This window comes from Spodoptera frugiperda, chromosome 9 (genome assembly GCF_023101765.2).
Source record: "Spodoptera frugiperda isolate SF20-4 chromosome 9, AGI-APGP_CSIRO_Sfru_2.0, whole genome shotgun sequence".
NCBI lineage: Eukaryota > Metazoa > Arthropoda > Insecta > Lepidoptera > Noctuidae > Spodoptera > Spodoptera frugiperda.
This window is the reverse complement of record NC_064220.1, coordinates 2761812-2782736: the sequence shown is the minus strand read 5'-3', so window position 1 is coordinate 2782736 and position 20925 is coordinate 2761812. Positions and strand designations below refer to the sequence as shown.

At 39.5% G+C, this 20925-nt stretch overlaps 2 protein-coding genes, 1 long non-coding RNA gene and 1 other non-coding gene across 4 annotated transcripts; 3 read left to right on the top strand and 1 right to left on the bottom strand.

Moving 5' to 3' along the window:
* The first annotated feature begins 67 nt into the window (after positions 1–67).
* On the top strand, positions 68–1117 carry LOC118273392 (uncharacterized). The gene is made up of 3 exons (XR_007705580.1): positions 68–301; positions 526–614; positions 696–1117. It is a non-coding gene; the product is annotated as an uncharacterized LOC118273392 (long non-coding RNA).
* On the bottom strand, positions 837–6479 carry LOC118270950 (uncharacterized). The gene is made up of 3 exons (XM_050695765.1): positions 6337–6479; positions 5973–6171; positions 837–2792 (listed from the first exon to the last, which is right to left on the bottom strand). The coding sequence occupies exons 1-3, from the start codon at positions 6349–6351 to the stop codon at positions 2446–2448; spliced, it is 561 nt and encodes a 186-aa protein (XP_050551722.1). The 5' UTR covers positions 6352–6479; the 3' UTR covers positions 837–2445.
* Positions 6480–8798: 2319 nt separating this feature from the next.
* LOC118270913 (uncharacterized) lies at positions 8799–14025 on the top strand. The gene is made up of 4 exons (XM_050695743.1): positions 8799–11333; positions 11524–11716; positions 11798–13320; positions 13409–14025. The coding sequence occupies exons 1-4, from the start codon at positions 11118–11120 to the stop codon at positions 13964–13966; spliced, it is 2490 nt and encodes an 829-aa protein (XP_050551700.1). The 5' UTR covers positions 8799–11117; the 3' UTR covers positions 13967–14025.
* A 6015-nt stretch (positions 14026–20040) lies between these two features.
* LOC118271528 (U6 spliceosomal RNA) lies at positions 20041–20147 on the top strand. Its single transcript, XR_004783314.2, has one exon. It is a non-coding gene; the product is annotated as a U6 spliceosomal RNA (small nuclear RNA).
* Positions 20148–20925: the final 778 nt, after the last annotated feature.

Below are 20925 nucleotides of genomic sequence, written 5' to 3'. Positions count from 1 at the left end.
ATGTTTAATAATAGCGGGCAAAGCCAGGCGTAACAATAGTATATCGATATTGCTATTTCGTTTTGATGTTTTGATCCATCCCTTAAAAAGAATTACAACTTACATTGCAAAGTTGTTGGGCACGTGTTGAGATGTTTTCAATTTCATCACACCATTTTCGTATAGGATGTAATACCTAGCAAAAACGTACGATTTTGAACTCTATAGATTACAATTAAATTATATATAAAGAGAAAAATTATTTAAAATCTAATCTGATTTCACACCTGACTGTTGCAGCTGTCTTTATCGTGTAATATCGGTAAGTTTTAATATTATTTCTCAGTATTTTATCCAACAATTAAAAAACATTACCAACATTATTATCAGACGGTACAATCATTATTTAATATGTCTAGTACATAAGTCAATATTTATTTCTACATAACACTATGTTTTAATCATAGTTGTTTTTATTTTTATTTATCTTTTTGAGATAAAATAATAGTAAATGAAATATTAATTTAGAGTGTTTTTTTTTTCTAGGTATTTAACAAAGTCTAGACGTAGAATTGAATATGTCACGCTCACCTTCCTACAGTCCTGTTTTAGATAACATTGACCAACAACGTAACGTAAGTATCTAAACGACTATCGATGTTAACAATGAATTCTATTTAATAACGCAATTAAAATCATGCATATTTTTATTTCAGAATTTGATAGAGAGCTCAGATCCAGTTTTTAATCCATTTTACTATGCTCAAGACCGAGAGAGCTGGTACGCCGAAGTGTCGGCACAGGCATGTGAGGAGAGTAGACAGCAAGAAATAGAAAAGGAAAAATTAAAGAAGAAAAAAAATAAATCAAAATCTTTTAAAAACAAATCCTTTGTCATGCGTAAAGAGTCCGGGACCGTTCGCCGAATAATAAAAATAATTGTACATGATGTGGATGGTCGTCATATGGACGAAATAGACAGTGATCCAGATAGTGCAAGCGTCAATATACAATATTTAGTGCGAAGCGATATTGATGAAATCATGAGTGAAACTGAGTATTTAGTTACTAAAATAGTTAAAAAGTTAAGTTCAACTTCATGTAATTGATATTTAAAATATAATCATTCTAAATATTATTTGCTTTTTATTTCTACGTCATAAAATTTTAAGTAAATAGATCATTCCTGTAGAAGTAGATAGGGTGCTATACCTTGATAAGGTCTAACATATCAAGACATACATATATACATACATACATCATTTTACATACCAAGCTATATCTGTGTAACCGTGTTTATATTTTACTAATAGAAAACTATACTTAGTTATACTTGTTTCGAATCAGGACCAAACCCAGGACCTCCCTAGTTTTAATAATGATATTTGTGTACCTTGTTTGTGGAAATGACATAAATAAGTTATCGCATCACTGACGTATATCGTAAGCTTTATATAAGACGACATCGGAGAACGTATAACCGCATTCAATTATTTGCACTGCAATGTGCTGAATAGATGATATTGAATTATCGAATACACAATTGAATACTGAATGGATAAGTTGTATTAGCACAGATACACACTTGCTCATTACACGTATACAGGTGCGTCGCAGAATACATACCTTAATATTAATTTCATGAATAATTAAATCATTGCACCTATTTTCGAATATATGAATGATGGTTGAAATTGAGTGTTTCTGGATCTAATCTCGGAACCCCTACTTTCGAATATGTGAATGATAGTTGAAATTGGGTGTTTCTGGATCCCATCTGATCCAGAAACCCCAATTTCAACCTACTGTCCGGTACAGTTTGGGCAGGGTTTGATAACACTGCCATTAACATATTGGAAATAATATTTAAAATGTCTTTGGAGCTACGAGTGTTGGTTCCGAATTCCACTGGGAAAGCGCAACATAGGGGGTTGGGCAACAAATTGACCACAGTGTCAAATATTATCGTAGCATGTGCTGTCCTTTTTAATATATCATTGTCTACAAATGACATGATGCCTTCGTATGAAGAAGATAATGACATCAATGAAGAAGTCTCATATGATGAATCCAACAATGAAGGGACTACTGATGGGTTTGCTTTTAGAAATACAATTATTAATAATTACTTTTGATTTTATATATTTACAGTTTTTCTAAAAATAAAAAACTATGTACAAATAATCATCTTTTTATTATTAATTACAACACAATCAACATCAATAAAATAAACACAAAAAATAAAAGGAACTTTAGGCTCATTTGCGGAGAACTCTCTTGTTCTCACAATGCTTTAATTATTAAAGTTTAATACAAAAAATTTAACAATCGTAAACAATTATCATTAATCACAACACAAAATCAACAACTATAAAATAAACACAAAAAATAAAAAGGTGCTCTAGGCTCTTCTGCGGAGATCTCTCTTCAGTAGAAATACATAATATAATAATTACTAATATAAGTTCACTGGTGATGTTGTGCTGACTCGGCTTTTGCTTTCGCTTCTTTTAGTTTTTCTGCCATAATCTGAATTTCTAAATTGTGTTTTTCTAATATACATTTTAATTGGAGCTTGTGTAGTTCTTCTGCTCTTTTTTCTCGACTGACATGTTCAGCTTTTAAAATTTGTACACAGTTTTTTTTCATTCGATGACAATAATTCGGGGTTCGATTCAACAGATTGAATTGTGCTATGTGAGATAGTGGGATTTGGCTGGATTGTGATTTCTGGATTTTGTATTGGAGTATCAACAGCAGGGGGGGGGGTACATTGGTTTCCATGAAAGTTTCTTCCTGAACAGTTTCCACCTCTGAAATTAAATAAAAAAGAAACTTTAATATTCTTAGAGGATGAGATTATACGCACTTGTATACAATGTGATAGGGGCGGGACTTCTAACTCGTTAAGGCTGAGTACTACATCTAATTTTATCGACAAAAATAATAATATGGGGGGTTGAACCCCTAACTGAAAATATTTAAAAATAGTGATTTTTTCGGTAAAAATAATTCACAAATGTCGTTTTTTTTTGTTTCTAGGACGCATACAACCTTTGATATCAAAAAAAGTAAAAAAAATATTAACCCTCTATCACTCATGAAATCTGTTTTTATTTATTTCTTTCAATTCGATTCAATAGCATAAAAATAAAAGACACGTAATTTTTTATTTTTCTATATTTTTAATATTTATGAAGAAAATCACAAAAATAGGGAGTGTTGAGCATTGAGGTAAGTGGTAAAAATTTACTGTAATAATAAGATAGGTTGGTAGGTTAGGATAGATGAAAGTTTTTGAAACAATTCTTGGTTTTCGTATAGCATAATGCTACTCCGCACTTTTCACAGACATTATGGGTAAATCCTACGCACTTTGGAAATTTGCATCTGATTTTTTTATCAGACCATTGTGGCCAATGTCCGATTTGGTCTTGACGTACCGCTTTTGGAGGCACATGTTGAGCAGGTCCTTTGTGCTTTTTTTCTTGGATCTCGCTTTCTAGTGAACGCCGACTAGATATACTAGGTTTTGTACCTAATTTAATTTGCAAAGGGTCACAACAACTTCCAAATGAAAATCTGCAGATGATAAACAACCTGATTGGAGGCCTTTATACTTATTTACCCTTTTGTACAAAAGCCAAGCATTGGCCATAGTCAAATCCAAATAATGGTAAAACAGACGCATGGGCCATCGTTTACTTCTCAAACGTATCTTGTAAATCCCCATGATACTGTCAAGGAGGTCAACACCACCCATATGCCGATTGTATTCTCCTATAACATTGGGTCGCTTTATATTTACATACTTCAATTTTTGTTTGTCCCATCTACGAACATCACTTTCGGGCTTCTGTCCTGCAAAGGTGGACGCCAGGCTGACAATTTTATTGTCCTTCCATGCAACAGTTGAGACGTCGATCCCGTTGACATCGGCCACATATTCTTCCGAATAGCCTCGTTCTTTTTTCATCATCAACTTTTCAGTTGACAGCTTACAATCCGGGATCCGATTTCTTCTGATAGTACCCAAACTGAGAATGCCTTCTTTGGCCAGGTATTCCAACAAACGGAGTGATGTAAAATAATTATCAAAATAAAGTCTAAAGTTCTGGTGTCTTGGAATCATACGAGCTAATCGCATGACTACGTTAGATGAGGCACCTAAATCTGGCTCTCCATCCAAGACGACATTTTCTTTGCCAGTTTCAATTTCAGTCTTATAGGCAAAACCTGTAACACCACTCAAAACATAGACTTTAGGAAGATCATTTTGAACAAAATTTTGCAAATTAAGATGTTTTTGAAATTGCGCTTTTCTCTTTACACTCTACTTATCATCAATTAATTCATTTGTTTTTGGGAATATTGTAAATAATTTTACGTTTCTGGGTAGCTAATAAACCAAGGAAGTTTTTCTAATAGTTTGTACGCTTAGTGTCATATATTTTTTTCGAAATAAATCCAGTTATCTATTGACCATATTAGTGAAACAAAACAAAATTTCATAGAAAATTACTTGCTATTTTAAAATGAATGATATTTCTGCCATTATTAGTATTTATAAATGATAACTGATGTATTGGCAACTGTTTAAAACTAAAATAACTATAATCCAACCAGTATTTTTTTTATTTATTGATGTTTTTGTAATCAATTCGAGATATTTTTACCAAAACCAAAAATGTTGAATATCTCAGAAACTAGCCACTTTCCGCCCAAGGACCTCAGGGCTATTTTTGTAGGAAATTAGTTGTATTATCACCTCCCGAGAGGAATACGTCGAATTCAAAGTCACCCTGTATATACCACACCAATGAATTGCCTGCATCCGCCTCTGACACCCGAAAAGTGCTATTGGGATCTTTCTGGACTTGGTACAAATTAGTTTCTTCAGAAATCATCTTGATAAGTTCCGGTGAAAATAAGTGGAAAAAGTATTGTATAGGAGTGTCCAACTCAAGCAGATCAGAACCTAGGGTCTTGTTTCCTGTGAACATAAGCTGCAATTCACTCAATTCAAGATTCTTTTTTTCCATCTCAAATTCAGTTTAGGTATCTTCTCCTTAGCAGGTTTCTTGGCGGGAGGAGCTTGATCACTCATTTCTCGTGATGGAGCATATTCGGTGCTACAGCCTGGGCTTTCATGATCGTCTTCGAGGGTTTGTATTATGGAATCAACATCAATATCCACCTCCGGCACGTCGTCTTCAAAATTATTCAACTCTGGGACAAAGTCAGGGTCTGCGAGGCTGTCGTTATCGAAATCCAAGCCATCCTCACTATCTGCGTCATCAAAAAGAGTAGCAGCTATGTCTTCGTCACGAAGACAACGCTTAGAAGACATCCTGAAATTAATAAAATACACTGTGGGTATTGTAGGTAATCTTACAAATAAACAAACCTATTTGTCTGATGTAGCCTACGGGCAACAAATGGTTATCGTAAAAAAAACAAGCAAAACATAAACTATTGTCAAAAATATCTATATACGATAAATTTCAAACATTTACCTCATCAATCGTGCACGAAAGTAAACAAAAACCCCCGTAAAACAATTTATTATTATTTATTGAAATCACACACGCAGAGCACTTTTCAAAAATGGCGTCGGTTGAACGACTAACTAAATTTTACGACACGTACCGCCATCTAGTCATGTTCTTTTGAACTTGACGGGCAACTAGGATTGTAGACTAATGGCTACAGTGAGTGAATTGCTTAAAAAATAATTAATATGCGTTTAGTAGAACTTCAAACGGTATGTTGCTTATAGTCTACAGTATGCCATAGAGGGTTAAAATAGCCATAATTTTTAGGGGGAGGGGATTCGACCCCTTCGACCCCCGACTTTTGTCGATAAAATTAAATGTAGAACTCAGCCTTAACGGGTTAGAAGTCTCACCCCTATCACATTGTATATTCTAGGCTTATTTTGATTGATAAAAATGAATAATAAATCAAGCTGATAATTTGCACTGATCACTTACCGATGTGGTCCGAGTCCAAAGAATCTTGTATTTCTACGAAGAGAGCAGGAGATATCTCGGCTATGTCTGGGTTGATGTTAGCATCAGGGCAGGGACCACCACCACCAGTGACCATTCTGTGTTGACGCTCTCTTGTGAGGGCATCTCTTTGACGGGTCTTCAAATTTTGCCAAAGGCGCCTTAATTGTTCTCCTGATGCCTGTAACATTCAGATATAATAAATTTCAAATGACCGATAGTAGCTTATATTGACTGCTTAGAACTTTTACTAATCCGTAATTTAGATACTTGTAAAACGGTAATTATACCATAACCGTAAGTGAAGGTTAGGAAAAAATGTATTAAAATATAAGAAGATACTTACTGACTCATTTATCATAGATGAGGCATTAAATTTCTCCGCAATATGCGCCTAAGCAGCCTTCTTCTTCGCTGCGCTTACGCTATCTGTTTTTTTATTTTCCACTATATCTTTGAACTCTTTGAGTATTTCTATTAATAAATTTCGTTCTAGCGTACTAAAATTTTTCTTCCTTCCCGACATTTTATGGAAGAAATATTAAAGAAAAGTACAATAACTAGTTTGATACACAAAAAATATCAATAAACATGCAATAAACTGTATTTAATAAATTATTCTGTCAAGTGTCAATCTCCACCACCACAGATTACATTGGGAAACATTCCATTCTACGAACACGTCAATTTGTCTTTGTATTTTTAGATATTACATCCGACTTCACATCCTTTAACATACGTTTACGCCATGTAAAATTAAGTTTTTAAAATAAAACCTACAGTTACAAAGCTTATATCGTTTTAAAATCACAATTTAATTAATAATTCGGTTTGAAACTAAATTCTTATTTTGCGTAAGTTGAACCAGAATTGGCGTAAAAAATAAGTTGTAAACGAAAACAGGCTGATTCATAGACAAGACATATTCTCTGCTTGAGGCTCGATTTGAATCTCGATTCAGCTGAGTAAAGTTTAATTATTGTTCTGAAATAAGAACGACCCTCAAGTGCAGATTCAATATTTAAACTATGATCAGGTGATTTAAGATCAAAGTGGACTTGAGCATCCTTCTGTAATACGGACCTTACATTATCAATAATTTCGTCCTCTGTCCATTCGACAGGGACATCCCTAACTATACCCATGCTTGTTATATTGAATAGAGGAATGGAGAGGTTGTAGGTTTGTAAAAACACACAATTTACTAAAAAACTGTTAGCATCCTCATGAGACTCAAACTCGACTGACACTCTATTTTCCCCAACCGTTTGACACCACCAACTTTAACATTATTAATGTTACTTTTCATTAATAACATCCCAAATTTGACTGGATGAAGGGTGGTACCAGACGTCTGGGAGTCCTTTAACGAGACGTAAACTATGTAAGGTGGGTTGTCTTTAGGCGAATAAAAATGCCTGCCATTGATACTTTTTGCAAGCTTCGGTGGGTTGTTGCGAGAGATAGGAGGGGGGGAGACTGCTGGTCTCTTCCTACTGCAGGTTGGTTCAGCATCTGTAGAGTCCGAGTTAGAGTAAGTTTGAGGAAGTGTAACGGGTTTCTCCTCGTCCATCTTTAATTTTGGTAAAAAAAGTTAAAACTATGAACCACGACCTTATAAAACACGCACACACAAGAAACACGAAAGTTAAGTATTTTAATTCAGTTCTCAATATATGCTAGTCAAAACAAAATAAGGGCCACCATGTTTTTTTAGTATTCTTATTAAGTTATTAAGTTTGGGGGTGGAAAAATTATTGAATTTAATTAATTGATTAATTTTTAATGTAGTTAATTTAAAATTAATGTTTGGAATAAAAAACAAACGTCAATGTTAATTTTTTAATAAAATAATAATTTTTTCTTAAAATTATGCATGACAAAAAAGGGTTTTCTTAAAAAAGTAAGTTTTTTTTTTACTTTTATCAATACCGTGTATGGCCTCCCTCTTCTGAACACATTCTTGAAGTCTGGATGGCATACTCTCAACCAGGTGTCGCACCGTTTCTTCTGGAATTTGTTCCCAGCTGGTTTTGAGCACATTAATGAGTTGTGCTTCGTTGTGCACAGGCTGATTTGTGTTCCGAACGCTTCTTTTCAACAAGTCCCACATGTGCTCAATTGGGTTAAGGTCCGGACTGTTGGCGGGCCACGGTAACACCTGTATACCAGCTTCGTCTAGAGCTTCCCTGGTGGCTCTAGCTGTATGAGCGCGGGCATTATCGTGCATTAATTTGAATTCCGCACCAATTCTTTGTGCGAATGGCACCACATAGGATCTTATGACCTGCTCAATGTATCGCTGAGCCGTTACTGTGCCTTCATTGAGAATTACAAGCTCTGTTCTACCAGAAAGTGAAATTCCCCCCCACACCATTACATTACCCCCAAATCTGTCACTTTCATGGATGCAAGCATCTGAAAATCGCTCACCTTCTCGTCTCCAAACCCTAATACGACGATCATCACTGAAAAATTTCACTTTGGACTCGTCTGTGAATAATACCGTGCTCCAATCACTCATGTCCCATTGCTGGTACTGCCTTGCGAATGATAATCGGTTTGCACGATGCGCACTTGTCAATGGAATGCGTACTACTCCTAGAGAATTGTTGATCTTCATGCAACCGATTTCTGATGGTTTGGTCATTAACGCGGGTACCCGTCGCCTGCCGCAAGCGGTTTTGTAAGGAGCGAGCGGTAACGAATCGCTCTCTGCGGGCAGTCAGGCGTATATAACGATCTTCCTGTGATGTGGTTGCTCGAATCCTGCCTGATCCTCGTCTCCTGGTGACACTCCCAGTCTCTTGAAATCGATTCCAAGCATTCTGGATCGCACGTCGTGAAAAACCTAGCTGCAGAGCTACAGAACGCTGAGAATGGCCCTCCTGAATCAATGTGATGGCTCTAGTTGTGGTCTGCAGGTCCATATGTCTTCGAATCCTCGGCATTGTTCTCTCAAAATGTTAATTCACGCTTAAACTTAGCAAAGTTTGTCTAATCACGAAGCAATCCAAAGTTGAACTGACTCAAAAGTTAAAAAATAAAGTTTAAAATAGGGTAAATTCAAGTGGTTAAACAAAACTAACACATTCTACCCACTAAAAAAAAGAAGCAAGTGGTATTGTCGCATTAGTGTTTGTTAACACTTTAGTGAACACCACAAAAAAGAATTAGCCACTTAGGATCGCTTTAAAATTATAAAATTGAGTGAGACTTCAAAATAATCAAGTGGCCCTTATTTTGTTTTGACTAGTATATATTTATTTTAATATTGTGTTAAAATTTTTTTTGACAGTTCTTTCAAAAAGAATATTTTGTTTTTGTGTTTTACATTTTACAATTATTCACAAAAGCGATGTTATCAAGTTGTCGTCACTGTGTTTAATCAGAATTTCCAATTAAATTTTAGATTATTTTGTTATTTTCACAATAAAATCAAACAGAAAATTTAAAAAAAAAAAACCGTTATCGGCTGACCGTCAGACCATCGACCAACCCACTCCCGATATTCACTTCCCGGCTATTCACTTTATGGCGCTTGATTTTGACAGACAACTAATTCAGTGCTGCCACTATTAAAAAATAAAAACGCATATTCTGACATAAAAAAAAAAAATCAAATTTGCCGTTCCAAAAATGGAGCACTGGGAAGATATGGGTTAAATGTTGATTAATATTTTTTTTATTTATAGATACATATAATTAAATAATTACGAATAACTATGCCATTTTTTCATTAAAAACTACAAAAATATACATAACATAACAAAATTCTGATAGCCAAGATAAAGCCGACATCGTGACATGGTGTTTTCTCAGGGGTGTGATTTTTTTTATTATTTTTCTAGGATGACTTTGGACATGGGTACTTAGAATATAAGATCGAAGACGACCTACGCATTTTTTTCCCGGCCTTAAGGGATATCTATGTCTAGAATCTGAGACTGCTCCAACAGAAATTCTGAAAAAAGTTCAGACTTCGCCAGAACCATGAACACCTGTCGAAGCTCTTGCTATGATAACAGACAGAAATAAGTCTGTCGAAACATACAGTGCAATTCGATCAGATCTTAAAAGACGCGGATTTGATGCTTACCCCCTGTATTGGGGCTAAAAAAACTTGTTATCCTGACCAAGTTCAGGTGTCTGCAAGTGAAGCATCTGTGCCTCTTTAAAGTTTAATAAACCACACTGTGCACGACAGCAATGTACGGTGGCGAGCCGCCCGCGACATGTATCAAACCTGATCGTTCCTGTTAAAAAGCATGTTTAAACACGAATATCAAAGGTGAGCGGCGGCAATCCTTTGTTCCGCGCCGCCGCTGTCTGGTTTAAACATGCTCCTGGGCTTGCACGAACTTGTTTGTAACGCAGAACGCCCGCGACGTTGGCCCAGGACAGGAACGATTTTGTTTGCGCGGCCCGCCTATATAAGGACGACTCCTTTCGAGACGTCCTCAGTGTGTCAATGAACGTCATTATGTAAGTGTCGTAATGAACCTTTTATGTAACGTTAAATGTATCGCCAGAGTGTGTAATGTCGATTAAGTAGTCGCGTAAGCCAATCCACTACGGTGTTAATATCATTTGTAACCTATGGAAAATTAAAGTATTAGGGGGCGTCCATAAATTACGTGAGATATTTAAGGGGGGGAGGGGGTCGAGTCAAACCTCATCTAATCTCACGTTGGAGAGGGAGGGGGGGCCCGGCAAATATCACGTAATTTTTTTTTTATTGAAACTAAAAAAATTATACTATTTTGGCCCCTTATCTAGATTGTACATGCTTAAGATTTAATCTTAAGCGTAATTGTAAAACGATCAAGATCATTCACTAATTCGTTCGAAAGAAAATAATTTCATGAACAGTGAACGAACAATGAACAATGACAGTAATACTGTCAAACTACATTATTTGTTCTATACCAAATAACTCAATTTATACTGAAGTTACGGTACAGTGTAGCCTGTCCTTTGTTTTCGCGCCACTGTCAGCCGAACGCGCGACTCGTTGAACGAGAGCGAACGAGCTGAGAGGCAGCGACACACGGACAGGTTCCAACCTGCTTTGTTTATTCTTGTAAATGTTTTACTCGTCTCAGTGCATGCTCTCACTAATTTAAAATGAGTTACCAAGATTTTTATAACGCCTACGTCAAGAGATACGTCTATAAGACGAAGAAGTCCTGCCAGGACGATGTGATAAAATTATGGAATACAGCGAAGCAAAAATTCCCGAAGAAAGAAGAGTTGATACATCACATTCAACATGAGATTGACCGGCTTCTCAGGGAAGCCACTGAGAGAAAAGTTCGGTCTACTCTAGCATTCCTTCAAAAGGTAGGTTAAATATATTTTTTTAAGAAATTTTTAATCGAATCTTTGAAAATTAATTTCTAAAAAACTACACATCTCCGCAGTGTAAAATTTTGCACATTGATTCCTTGGGTAATGCCTTTCTGCCATAAAATTACGGTCGCTCGATTCAACGATCCATATACTGTACTTTAGCCTCGTTCTTTGATTTCAGACTAACACTAAGATCTCTAACACTTCTTCGACTCAGGCTGGGACAAGCACTGAGAGTGTTCCAAACGTGGAATGTCCAGGTCAGGTTCAGATCAACGATCATAATATTCAACACGTGGAATCTGCGGTTCAGGATGAGGTTAATAACCAGCAGTCAGGAGATCAAGATTTGGACGATTGCCCTCAACCGGCAGGTTAGTATTCGTCTTTCTTTCTATAGGTGACGTTTTCTTCATTTTGTCCTATTCTAAATGAAAGTTTTCTGCATTTCACAGGCGCTTCGAAACGAAAAAATCAGCCTCTTGAGATCAGCGATGATGAGGATGAAGCTATGTCGAACACTACACCATCTAACGTACGTCCCACTCCAGCACAAGATGCTATGAAGAAAAAGATTGCTAAGCTGCATATGGAGCTTGACTTAACGGAAAGGCGCAAAGGGTCTCTTATAGCTGACGGCACTGAATTTGATAAAGCGTGTAATTTACGGCGAGAAATTGAAACTTGTGAGAAGAAGCTCAAGCTTAAAGAAAAACAGAGAGCGTACTCTTTGACGCACAGAAAAAATAAAAAACAAAAAATAATTGAATTATGTTCAAAGAATCCCGATGCAGCTAAGTCGTTGACGCCTCGTGCTGGCCCTGGGCGCCCACGTTTAGAAGTAGAACAGTCTGAATTGCTAAAAACAATAAGTGATTTAGCCTTGTTTGGTGCTTCTGCTGAAGAGCGCCGTCGTTGTGAGATAGTTCGTACGGTCCATACGCTTTCAGAACTTACAAATAAACTAAGCGAGCTGGGATTCAATATTTCACGAAGTGCTACTTATATTCGACTATTGCCTAGACGGGCAAATACACGAGAAGCTAAGCGTCATGTAGTGACTGTGCCGGTGAAGCTGAGTCGTCCTGAAGCTGACCATCATAAAGCACACCAAGACCAATACTTTGCTGTGGCCTCCATAAGGTCGCTGGAAACGATAGCTTCAGTACTTGGTCCTGACTCCGTAACTTTTTTATCTCAGGATGACAAAGCCCGCGTTCCCATTGGCCTGACAGCGGCAAACAAGCAGGCGCCATTATTAATGCACGTTGAATACAAAGTGTCGTTACCAGATCACGACTTTGTGATTGCTTCGGGGCACAAATTAATTCCAAGCGTGTATGCTTTGTGCGAAGTAAAACCTAATGAGATGGGACGACCAGAAGCTGTTTCATATAGTGGACCAACTTACATAGCAATACGAAGTGGCAAGCACTCTTCGTCGACTGCAACTAGCCACGCTCAAGACTTGGACACTCTCTTAACGATTGAGTCTTTTTCCAAATTTATAAAGAATAAAGACAGCAAAGTTAAACCTGTTCTGATAATTTCAAGTGACGGTGGGCCTGACGAGAATCCGCGATATCGCAAAGTGATCGCACACGCCATAGAGCATTTTAAACAATATGATTTGGACGCAGTATTTATTGTAACTAATGCCCCTGGCAGGAGTGCATTCAACAGAGTAGAGAGACGCATGGCTCCACTCAGTCGAGAGCTGACAGGCGTTGTTCTCCCCCATGATTCTTTTGGGACGCATCTTGACTCTAGCGGCAGAACATTAGACGAAAGTCTGGAAAAGGATAATTTCCAAAAGGCAGGGGAAATTTTGGCTGAAATATGGTCTGCAGTGTGCATTGACGGACACGAAGTAGTCGCTAAATATATAGACCCGAATAATGATACTTCCAGCGTTCCAGACCTGCCAGCCGAAGAATGGTACACTGAGCACGTTAGAGAGAGCCAATATTTACTCCAGGTATATTTTAGTTGGCTCATATCAAATTTTTATGCGTGTCTATTTTTTTTTAATTTTTAAGGGTAATTGTTTTTAATTTTTTTTTTAGGTAGTAAAATGCGATGATCAAATGTGCTGCAGCCCACGCCGGAGTGATCTGCATATGATTCTTCACGACCGTTTTCTGCCACCTCCATACCCTATCACTCAGATTGAAGGACATTTGACAATTCCGGACTTTAAAGAGCATGACGGAAAGTCATTTGCTCCATTTCTAATACGCCAGTGCGTACCGATTCAACCCCTGAATGCCTTCATCAGTACACCTTATGATCTCTATTGCCCAAGTGTACGTAATGATTTAGAGAAAAGATGCTGCAGTTCATGCGGTATTTACTACGCATCTGTCACAAGAGCTGCAGAGCACAGGCGAGCAGCCCACATTATACCAGCTAAGCAAGCACGTATGTTTTGCAAAGTGCGACCCTCACGGATTGTCACAAGACGAGCTAATGAGTTACTGTGCGCAAGCGCCAACGGCTTAGAGTGGCTAGATCAGAACGAAGTTGAAGGAGCAGATGATTTTACTGAAAATCATATGGACATGTTGATTCCAATAATCTCTCTTAAGACCGCGCATGATTCGCCATGGACTGAATTAGAGTAGATATTCTTGTTTTAACTAGTTACTAGTCTTAACTAGTCGTAAATAAAAGCACAAAGCAATTTATTTTTTTCTTTTTACAATAATCCAGCTCGTTTACATAAGAAACCCAAATCTCACGTGAGATTGGGGACGGGGGAGGGGGTTGAAGAAAATCTCACGAAATCTCACCAGGGGGGGAGGGAGGGACAAAAAATTCGAAAAAACACCTCACGTAATTTATGGACGCCCCCTTAAGTAAAATTAGTACAAGAATTATTTCTCTCCTCAACATCATACAGTCCACTCGCTCTCCGACCATATTACGGGTGCGTCGAGGAATAGATCCACAGCCTGATCCCTCCGACCCGTACATTCTGGTCCTTCAGAGCCAAATCAAGTTCCAGCAACATGGTGCTAACACGCAGCCGTAGTGGAGAGTCCAGAGGAGAGCAGACCCAGCAAGAGCTTTCCGTGACCGCCGGACCGGGTGCCAACACCCCGGCACCAGAATCGAGCTCGGTCCGAGTGACGGACACAGGAAGCGGGTCTACGGCGACTACCAACATTGACGCCACACTCAAACCTAGCGATACGAGGTCACGCCGTTCGACATACTCAAAGAAGAAGCGCCTCGCAGAACTGCAGGCTAGAAAACGGCTGGCTGAGATGGAACTCAGACAAGCACAGGCAGAAGTAGAACTGCAGGAAATACAACTACAGCGCCTCAGAGTCGAAGCTGAGTCGAGCGACAACGAAGAGCTGGAGGACGCCTTCGCCTCCGTGAGGATTGGAACGTGGCTAACGCGACCCGCGCCGCCACCCGGAGGTGAGACTCGGCCGCCGCCTCACGACGCCAGCGGCGGGAGGATCAGCAGAGACGCAGCCCACGCAGCGACAGCGACGTACACCGGCGCCCCGGCGGGCGCGCAGCCGCTACGAGACGACGACGGCTACGGCAAAGTGTGTGAATGTGTGTGTTCGCAAACAAAGGGCAATATCGCGAGTGAAGTGTCACACGGTAATGTTAGTGATAAACTGATAGACGTAAGTACCCTCGCCGCGGCGCTAGCGCAGGTCATGCGCAGTACGAGAGAGCCCCCGAAGTACATGCAGCGGCTACCATTCTTCGACGGAAAACCCGGTGAGTGGATAGCTTATAAGGCCGCGTATTGTGACTCACACACGTATTTTTCTAGCGTAGAAAATGTTGCTAGGATTAGGTTAAGCCTCAGAGGCGCCGCAAAGGAAGCTGTAGAGTGTCTATTGTTTGGTCAATCTGACCCTCAGGTCATTCTAGATGCACTAGAAAGACGTTTTGGTAGGCCAGAGGCTTTGATAATGATGGAATTAGATAAAGTTAAATTATTACCTAGATTAAATGAAAACCCTAGGGATATTTGTATTTTTGCTAGCCGTATTGCAAACACGGTAGTGCTTCTATCGTAGAAGCACTAAATAGATTTCACTATTTACATAGCCCCGAAATGTCGCATTGTATTGTAGAAAAGCTAACACCAATATTAAAATATAAATGGTATGATTACGCGGCAAATAGAAAGCTTAAAGATACTCCCGTATTAAAGCTCTTATCTATGTTTCTGAATGAAGAGGCCGACAAGTGTGGCGCGTACGCACTGCCGGAGCGAGATAGGGATAGTGCCATTGATGAACGACGACGGCGCAGAGTTGAGCGCACGTTTATGGTGAATACTCGTCAGAAAACATCAAGTGAGCAATGCCCGGCATGCAAGCAGCACCGCCACAAGTTACCAGACTGCAGAAAGTACAAGCAGCTAGATATAGATAAGCGATGGGATATAGCAAAATCGAATAACATGTGTTTTAGATGTTTAAGAAGTAAACACAGAAGAAATATGTGCAAAGCGCCTGTTTGTGACGTAAAGGAGTGCAACATGAAGCATCATAAACTGTTGCACAAAGAGCGTAATGTAAACACAGCGGCGCCCGCGCCGCCAGCGATGACGACACACGAAACCGTGACGTCAGCGCGGGAAACAACTTCGCGTCACAATCGCCGCGCGTATTTGAAGATAGTTCCTGTGACATTGAGCGGACCACATGCTAGTATACATACATACGCCTTGTTAGACGATGGGAGTACAGTCACCTTGTTAGACGCGTCAGCAGCAGATATCCTAGGTGCAGATGGGCCAGAAAGTCCTATGTGCATACAAGGCTTAGGCACAGAGTTCAAGCACGAGCGAAGCCGTACCGTGAGCCTCCACATACAAGGCAAGTACCATAGCGCCCCACAAAAGATAGAGGCGGCGCGCACCGTAACTAGGTTGGAAGTCACGGCGCAGACTGTACATACCGAAGATATCAAGAATTGTAAGCATTTAGATGATATACGTAGCACTCTTGTTTATGATAGCGCGCAACCGATGATCTTAATAGGACAAGATAACTGACATTTGTTAGTAGCCACGAAGACACGGACAGGTACGCGCGACCAACCAGTAGCATCGTATACGAAACTCGGTTGGGTATTACATGGATGTCGGTACTCAGTAAACAAAATTACAAATACATTCTGCGGCCACATTAGTCAAAGAACCGGTATGCTTAGAACCTAGGATACCTAGTGAGGACCTAGAACAGCGAACCTTAGGTATCCTAAAATAGAAGAGTCGAAGATTACCCGATGTTAACTTCAGGAAGAAAAAACAACAAGCACCTACAGTACTCAAGTCTCATCTAGGCACCATAGAACGCCTAGATAAGAACGAACAACGCGCCAAGGAATCAAGAGTGATCGCCGCCACACAGGACAACAGAGCGACGCCGTGCGACAGTTCCTTATCAGTGCTAAGTACAAGCAGCGCTGGCGCAGGTACTTCACGTTTGCGCGGGAAAATCAAAGCGCCACAGAAAGTGAACAAAGTCATAATAAACCCTCTTGTATCCGCACGTAAGAGCAAGTATAAGAAGTTGCATAGTAGTTTACGTGATGACGGGAATGCTACGTGCCCGTACCCCCGTTTAAATCATTATGGTCCTATATTGGTAGATGTAGATAGGCTCAAAAGAAAAAGAACCTTATTTACTAGTGTTATGTGTAAAGAGTATAGGAATAGCTAGCTCACTTTGCGTAGTTTTAGCTAGCGCCACTCCTAGACAGTCTATAATTAGGTAGTAGTTTATAGATATAGGTTTAGGTCTAGGTATAGGTACAGGTATAGTTTAATGTTTAGGTATAGGTAAAAGTATAGATTAGCTTTTAAGTATAGGTTAGTCTTACATGTATGCAGTGACAACGCTACCTAAGCGGCTGATAGGGACTTAGGTGAAAGCGCTTTAGGTAGTGAGTCACATGCGTGGTCTATAAGCTGGAAGCTCGTACCGGTGTCGCCGATTTGGCGAAGATGGGAATGTAAGTGCCTGCCGCGCCTTTGAAACCGGCGGGAACCCTCGGCAGCAGCACATCACCCAAGGTTGGAGACGTCGTCGTGATCTCCGACCCCGACATTCCATGTAACACCTGGCCCAAAGGAATGGTAACGCAGGTGCTACCAGATGAAGATGGGAAAGGTAAGAGTGGTACGACCAGAAGACTCGTACTCCGAAGACCAGCGGAGCGCATTGTCGTGCCCACCAAGGAGTCGCCTGATGGCGACGGCGGGAGAAATGTGCACGACAGCAATGTAAGGTGGCGAGCCGCCCGCGACATGTATCAAACCTGATCGTTCCTGTTAAAAAGCATGTTTAAACACGAATATCAAAGGTGAGCGGTGGCGATCCTTTGTTCCGCGCCGCCGCTGTCTAGTTTAAACTGGCACAAACTTGTTTGTAACGCAGAACGCCCGCGACGTTGGCCCAGGACAGGAACGATCTTGTTTGCGCGGCCCGCCTATATAAGGACGACTCCTTTCGAGACGTCCTCAGTGTGTCAATGAACGTCATTATGTAAGTGTCGTAATGAACCTTTTATGTAACGTTAAATGTATCGCCAGAGTGTGTAATGTCGATTAAGTAGTCGCGTAAGCCAATCCACTACGGTGTTAATATCATTTGTAACCTATGGGAAATTAAAGTATTGAGTAAAATCAGTACAAGAATTATTTCTCTCCACAACATCATACAGTCCACTGGCTCCCTGACCACATCACGGGTGCGTCGAGGAATAGATCCACAGCCTGATCCCTCCGACCCGTACACACACTTTTACTCAGGTGATTAAATTATGTGATGATGTCCTTATCAACTATTGCACCAAAAAGTATTCAAGCAGCAGATTTCATTTTAAGGGGTAACTGGAGCTTTGATGGAAGCACTGGGCAATCTTTATATAAACAGTCATTCTCAGATGCAGAAGGTGACGAAAATAGTCTTTTTGCGGCGACACTTACGCCATTGCAGGTAGTAACTAATATAAAAGGGCTGCAAACACCTCTAGACACTGTGTATTTAATGGTTGTATTACTGAAGAACAGCTATACGTAATTCCAGCATTTATAAAACAAATGCCTATTATAAAATATAATTTTTATATCCTTCGTTATACGAAGGTATGTGACTTACATTTAAACATGAATGTTTGGCACTTGCTGCTGGAAAATAATAATATATACTCGAATTTTACAGCAGATCAAATTGAAGATATAATATCTATCGCAAAATCAGAACTGTTAATATTTAATTTTGTGAAGGTTTCTGAAATGCCAAATGATTTATGCCATTATTGGACAGGTTTGACAATCGTAGATTTTTTGAATTTATTTAGCATCTTGCCTGCCCTCTCTTTTAAAAGGCCTAAAAATGCGTTGGCTCTTTATTTAGCTAAATTAAGAACAGGGGAGTCTGACCGACGACTTGCAACACTTTTTGATGTGTCACGTCCCACAGTAACAGCAATGCTAAATAAAATTAGAGAATATTTAATGCATTAGTACCTAATTATATAGGCCCGAGCCATATAAATCATACGGACATTGTAAACAGGAATTTGAGCATATCAAATGCTGTCTTTGGTAATGAGCAAAATAGACCTGCTATTGCCATATTTGATGGCACTTATGTATACTTACAAAAAAGTTCAAATTATCTGTTCCAGAAAAAACATACAGCCTGCACAAATATGCTAATTTAGTTAAACCATTTATGATTGTTTCGTGTGATGGACATATTATTGATGTTGTTGGACCATATGCTGCTACTCAAACTGATGCCGAGATTATGAATCATTTGTTTGAAGCCGAAGACAGTCTGTATCGACAGCTCTTTCAGCCTAATGATATATTTATTTTAGATAGGGGGTTCAGAGATGCCATACCACTGCTACAAAGGTTAGGCTATCAAATCCATAAACCTGAGTCACCGGATCATGGTCAAAGACAATTAAGTACTGAACAAGCAAACAAAAGCAGAAAAGTAACACTATGCAGGTGGGTCGTAGAAGTGGTCAATGGCCGCTTTAAACGCGATTTTAAATTATTTCGATAACGATTTTTTAATTTAGCTACACCCCACCTGATGGAAGATTTCAAAATAGCTGCAGCCTGGATTAATAAATATCATATACCAATCGAGGATAGTCCAAACTCGGATGAAATAATACAAAGAGTAGTACGTTTTATGGATCAGCCTAACAGTTTGGGAATCTTTGTAAGGGAAAATAATTTGAATAGGCAACGATCAATGTCCTTAAGAGTGGATGGCAACCTGCCCCTATTGGAGCATTTTCCAATATTGGACTATAGTCAATTAATATTGATGGCATTAGGACCATATCAAGTAAAACGAGCTCGGTCATATTATGGAGAGCATATTAGAGCAAATGGTATTTACAATATTGAAGTGTGCCCAGATCTCGAACGAGTCAATCTTTTAGGCGAAGTCGAGACATATCGGCCAAAAAAGATACTATGTTTATATTTTATATGAAACCGAGCCTACAATCAATCATTTAGATGACATACTTTCATATTACTGCAGCTGTATAGTGGGTAACAGAACTTTGGGCTGTTGTTGTCATGTCATGACAGTGATCTGGTATCTCGGGTGGGCCATCTGTGCAACTCTGACTTGACATTGACATGCAATCAATGACATCGATCGGCACCAAGTATATGTTTGTACTTGCTTCGGCAGTACATATACTAAAATTGGAACGATACAGAGAAGATTAGCATGGCCCCTGCGCAAGGTTGACACGCAAAATCGTGAAGCGTTCCACATTTTTTCCCCAAATTCTGGTGTTAGTTTAAAACCTATAAGGTTAGGAGCGTTTCTGGTGGAGGGTGGTGTAGTAAGCGTAAAAAAAGATGGTATCAGAGCTGTTGGCCGTAATAGATTATCGGTTGAATTTAACTCCGCTAAGGCAGCTAACGAGTTTTTAGACCATAAACTGTTAAATAAGCACAAACTTAAAGCGGAGATACCTTCCTACAACGTTTCCCGACTGGGTTTAGTTCGTGGCGTCCCAACAGAATGGACAATGGAGGAATTTGTAAGTGCCACAGAATATAAAGAAGGGTACGGTAAAATAGTAAAAGCTCGTAGACTCAATCGAAAAATAAAAAAAGACGATGGGTCGTCTTCTTGGCTGCCCACACAGTCTGTGGTACTAACATTTGAGGGCCAATCCCTCCCCAAAAAAATCTTTGCATTCTATACCTCTTTGGTTGTGGAGGTATACCAACTCCCGACCATCCAATGCAGAAAATGCCTTAGGTTCGGTCATGTACAGAGTGATTGCCAATCAAATGCCCGTTGTTTCAAGTGTGGACAGTCACATTCAGGAGACAACTACGATATTTCCCCTGACCGTGTCAGATGCCTCCTGTGTACAGGGAGACATCTAGCCACTGACCCATCCTGCCCTGAATTCGACAGACAAAAGCGCATTAAAAAAATAATGTCAGAACAGAGTATCTCGTATATGGAAGCCTCTGCACAGGAACCGTCTATAAGACGGGCCTACTCTGACGTTGCTAAAACCCTGTCTGCCCCATCTCCAC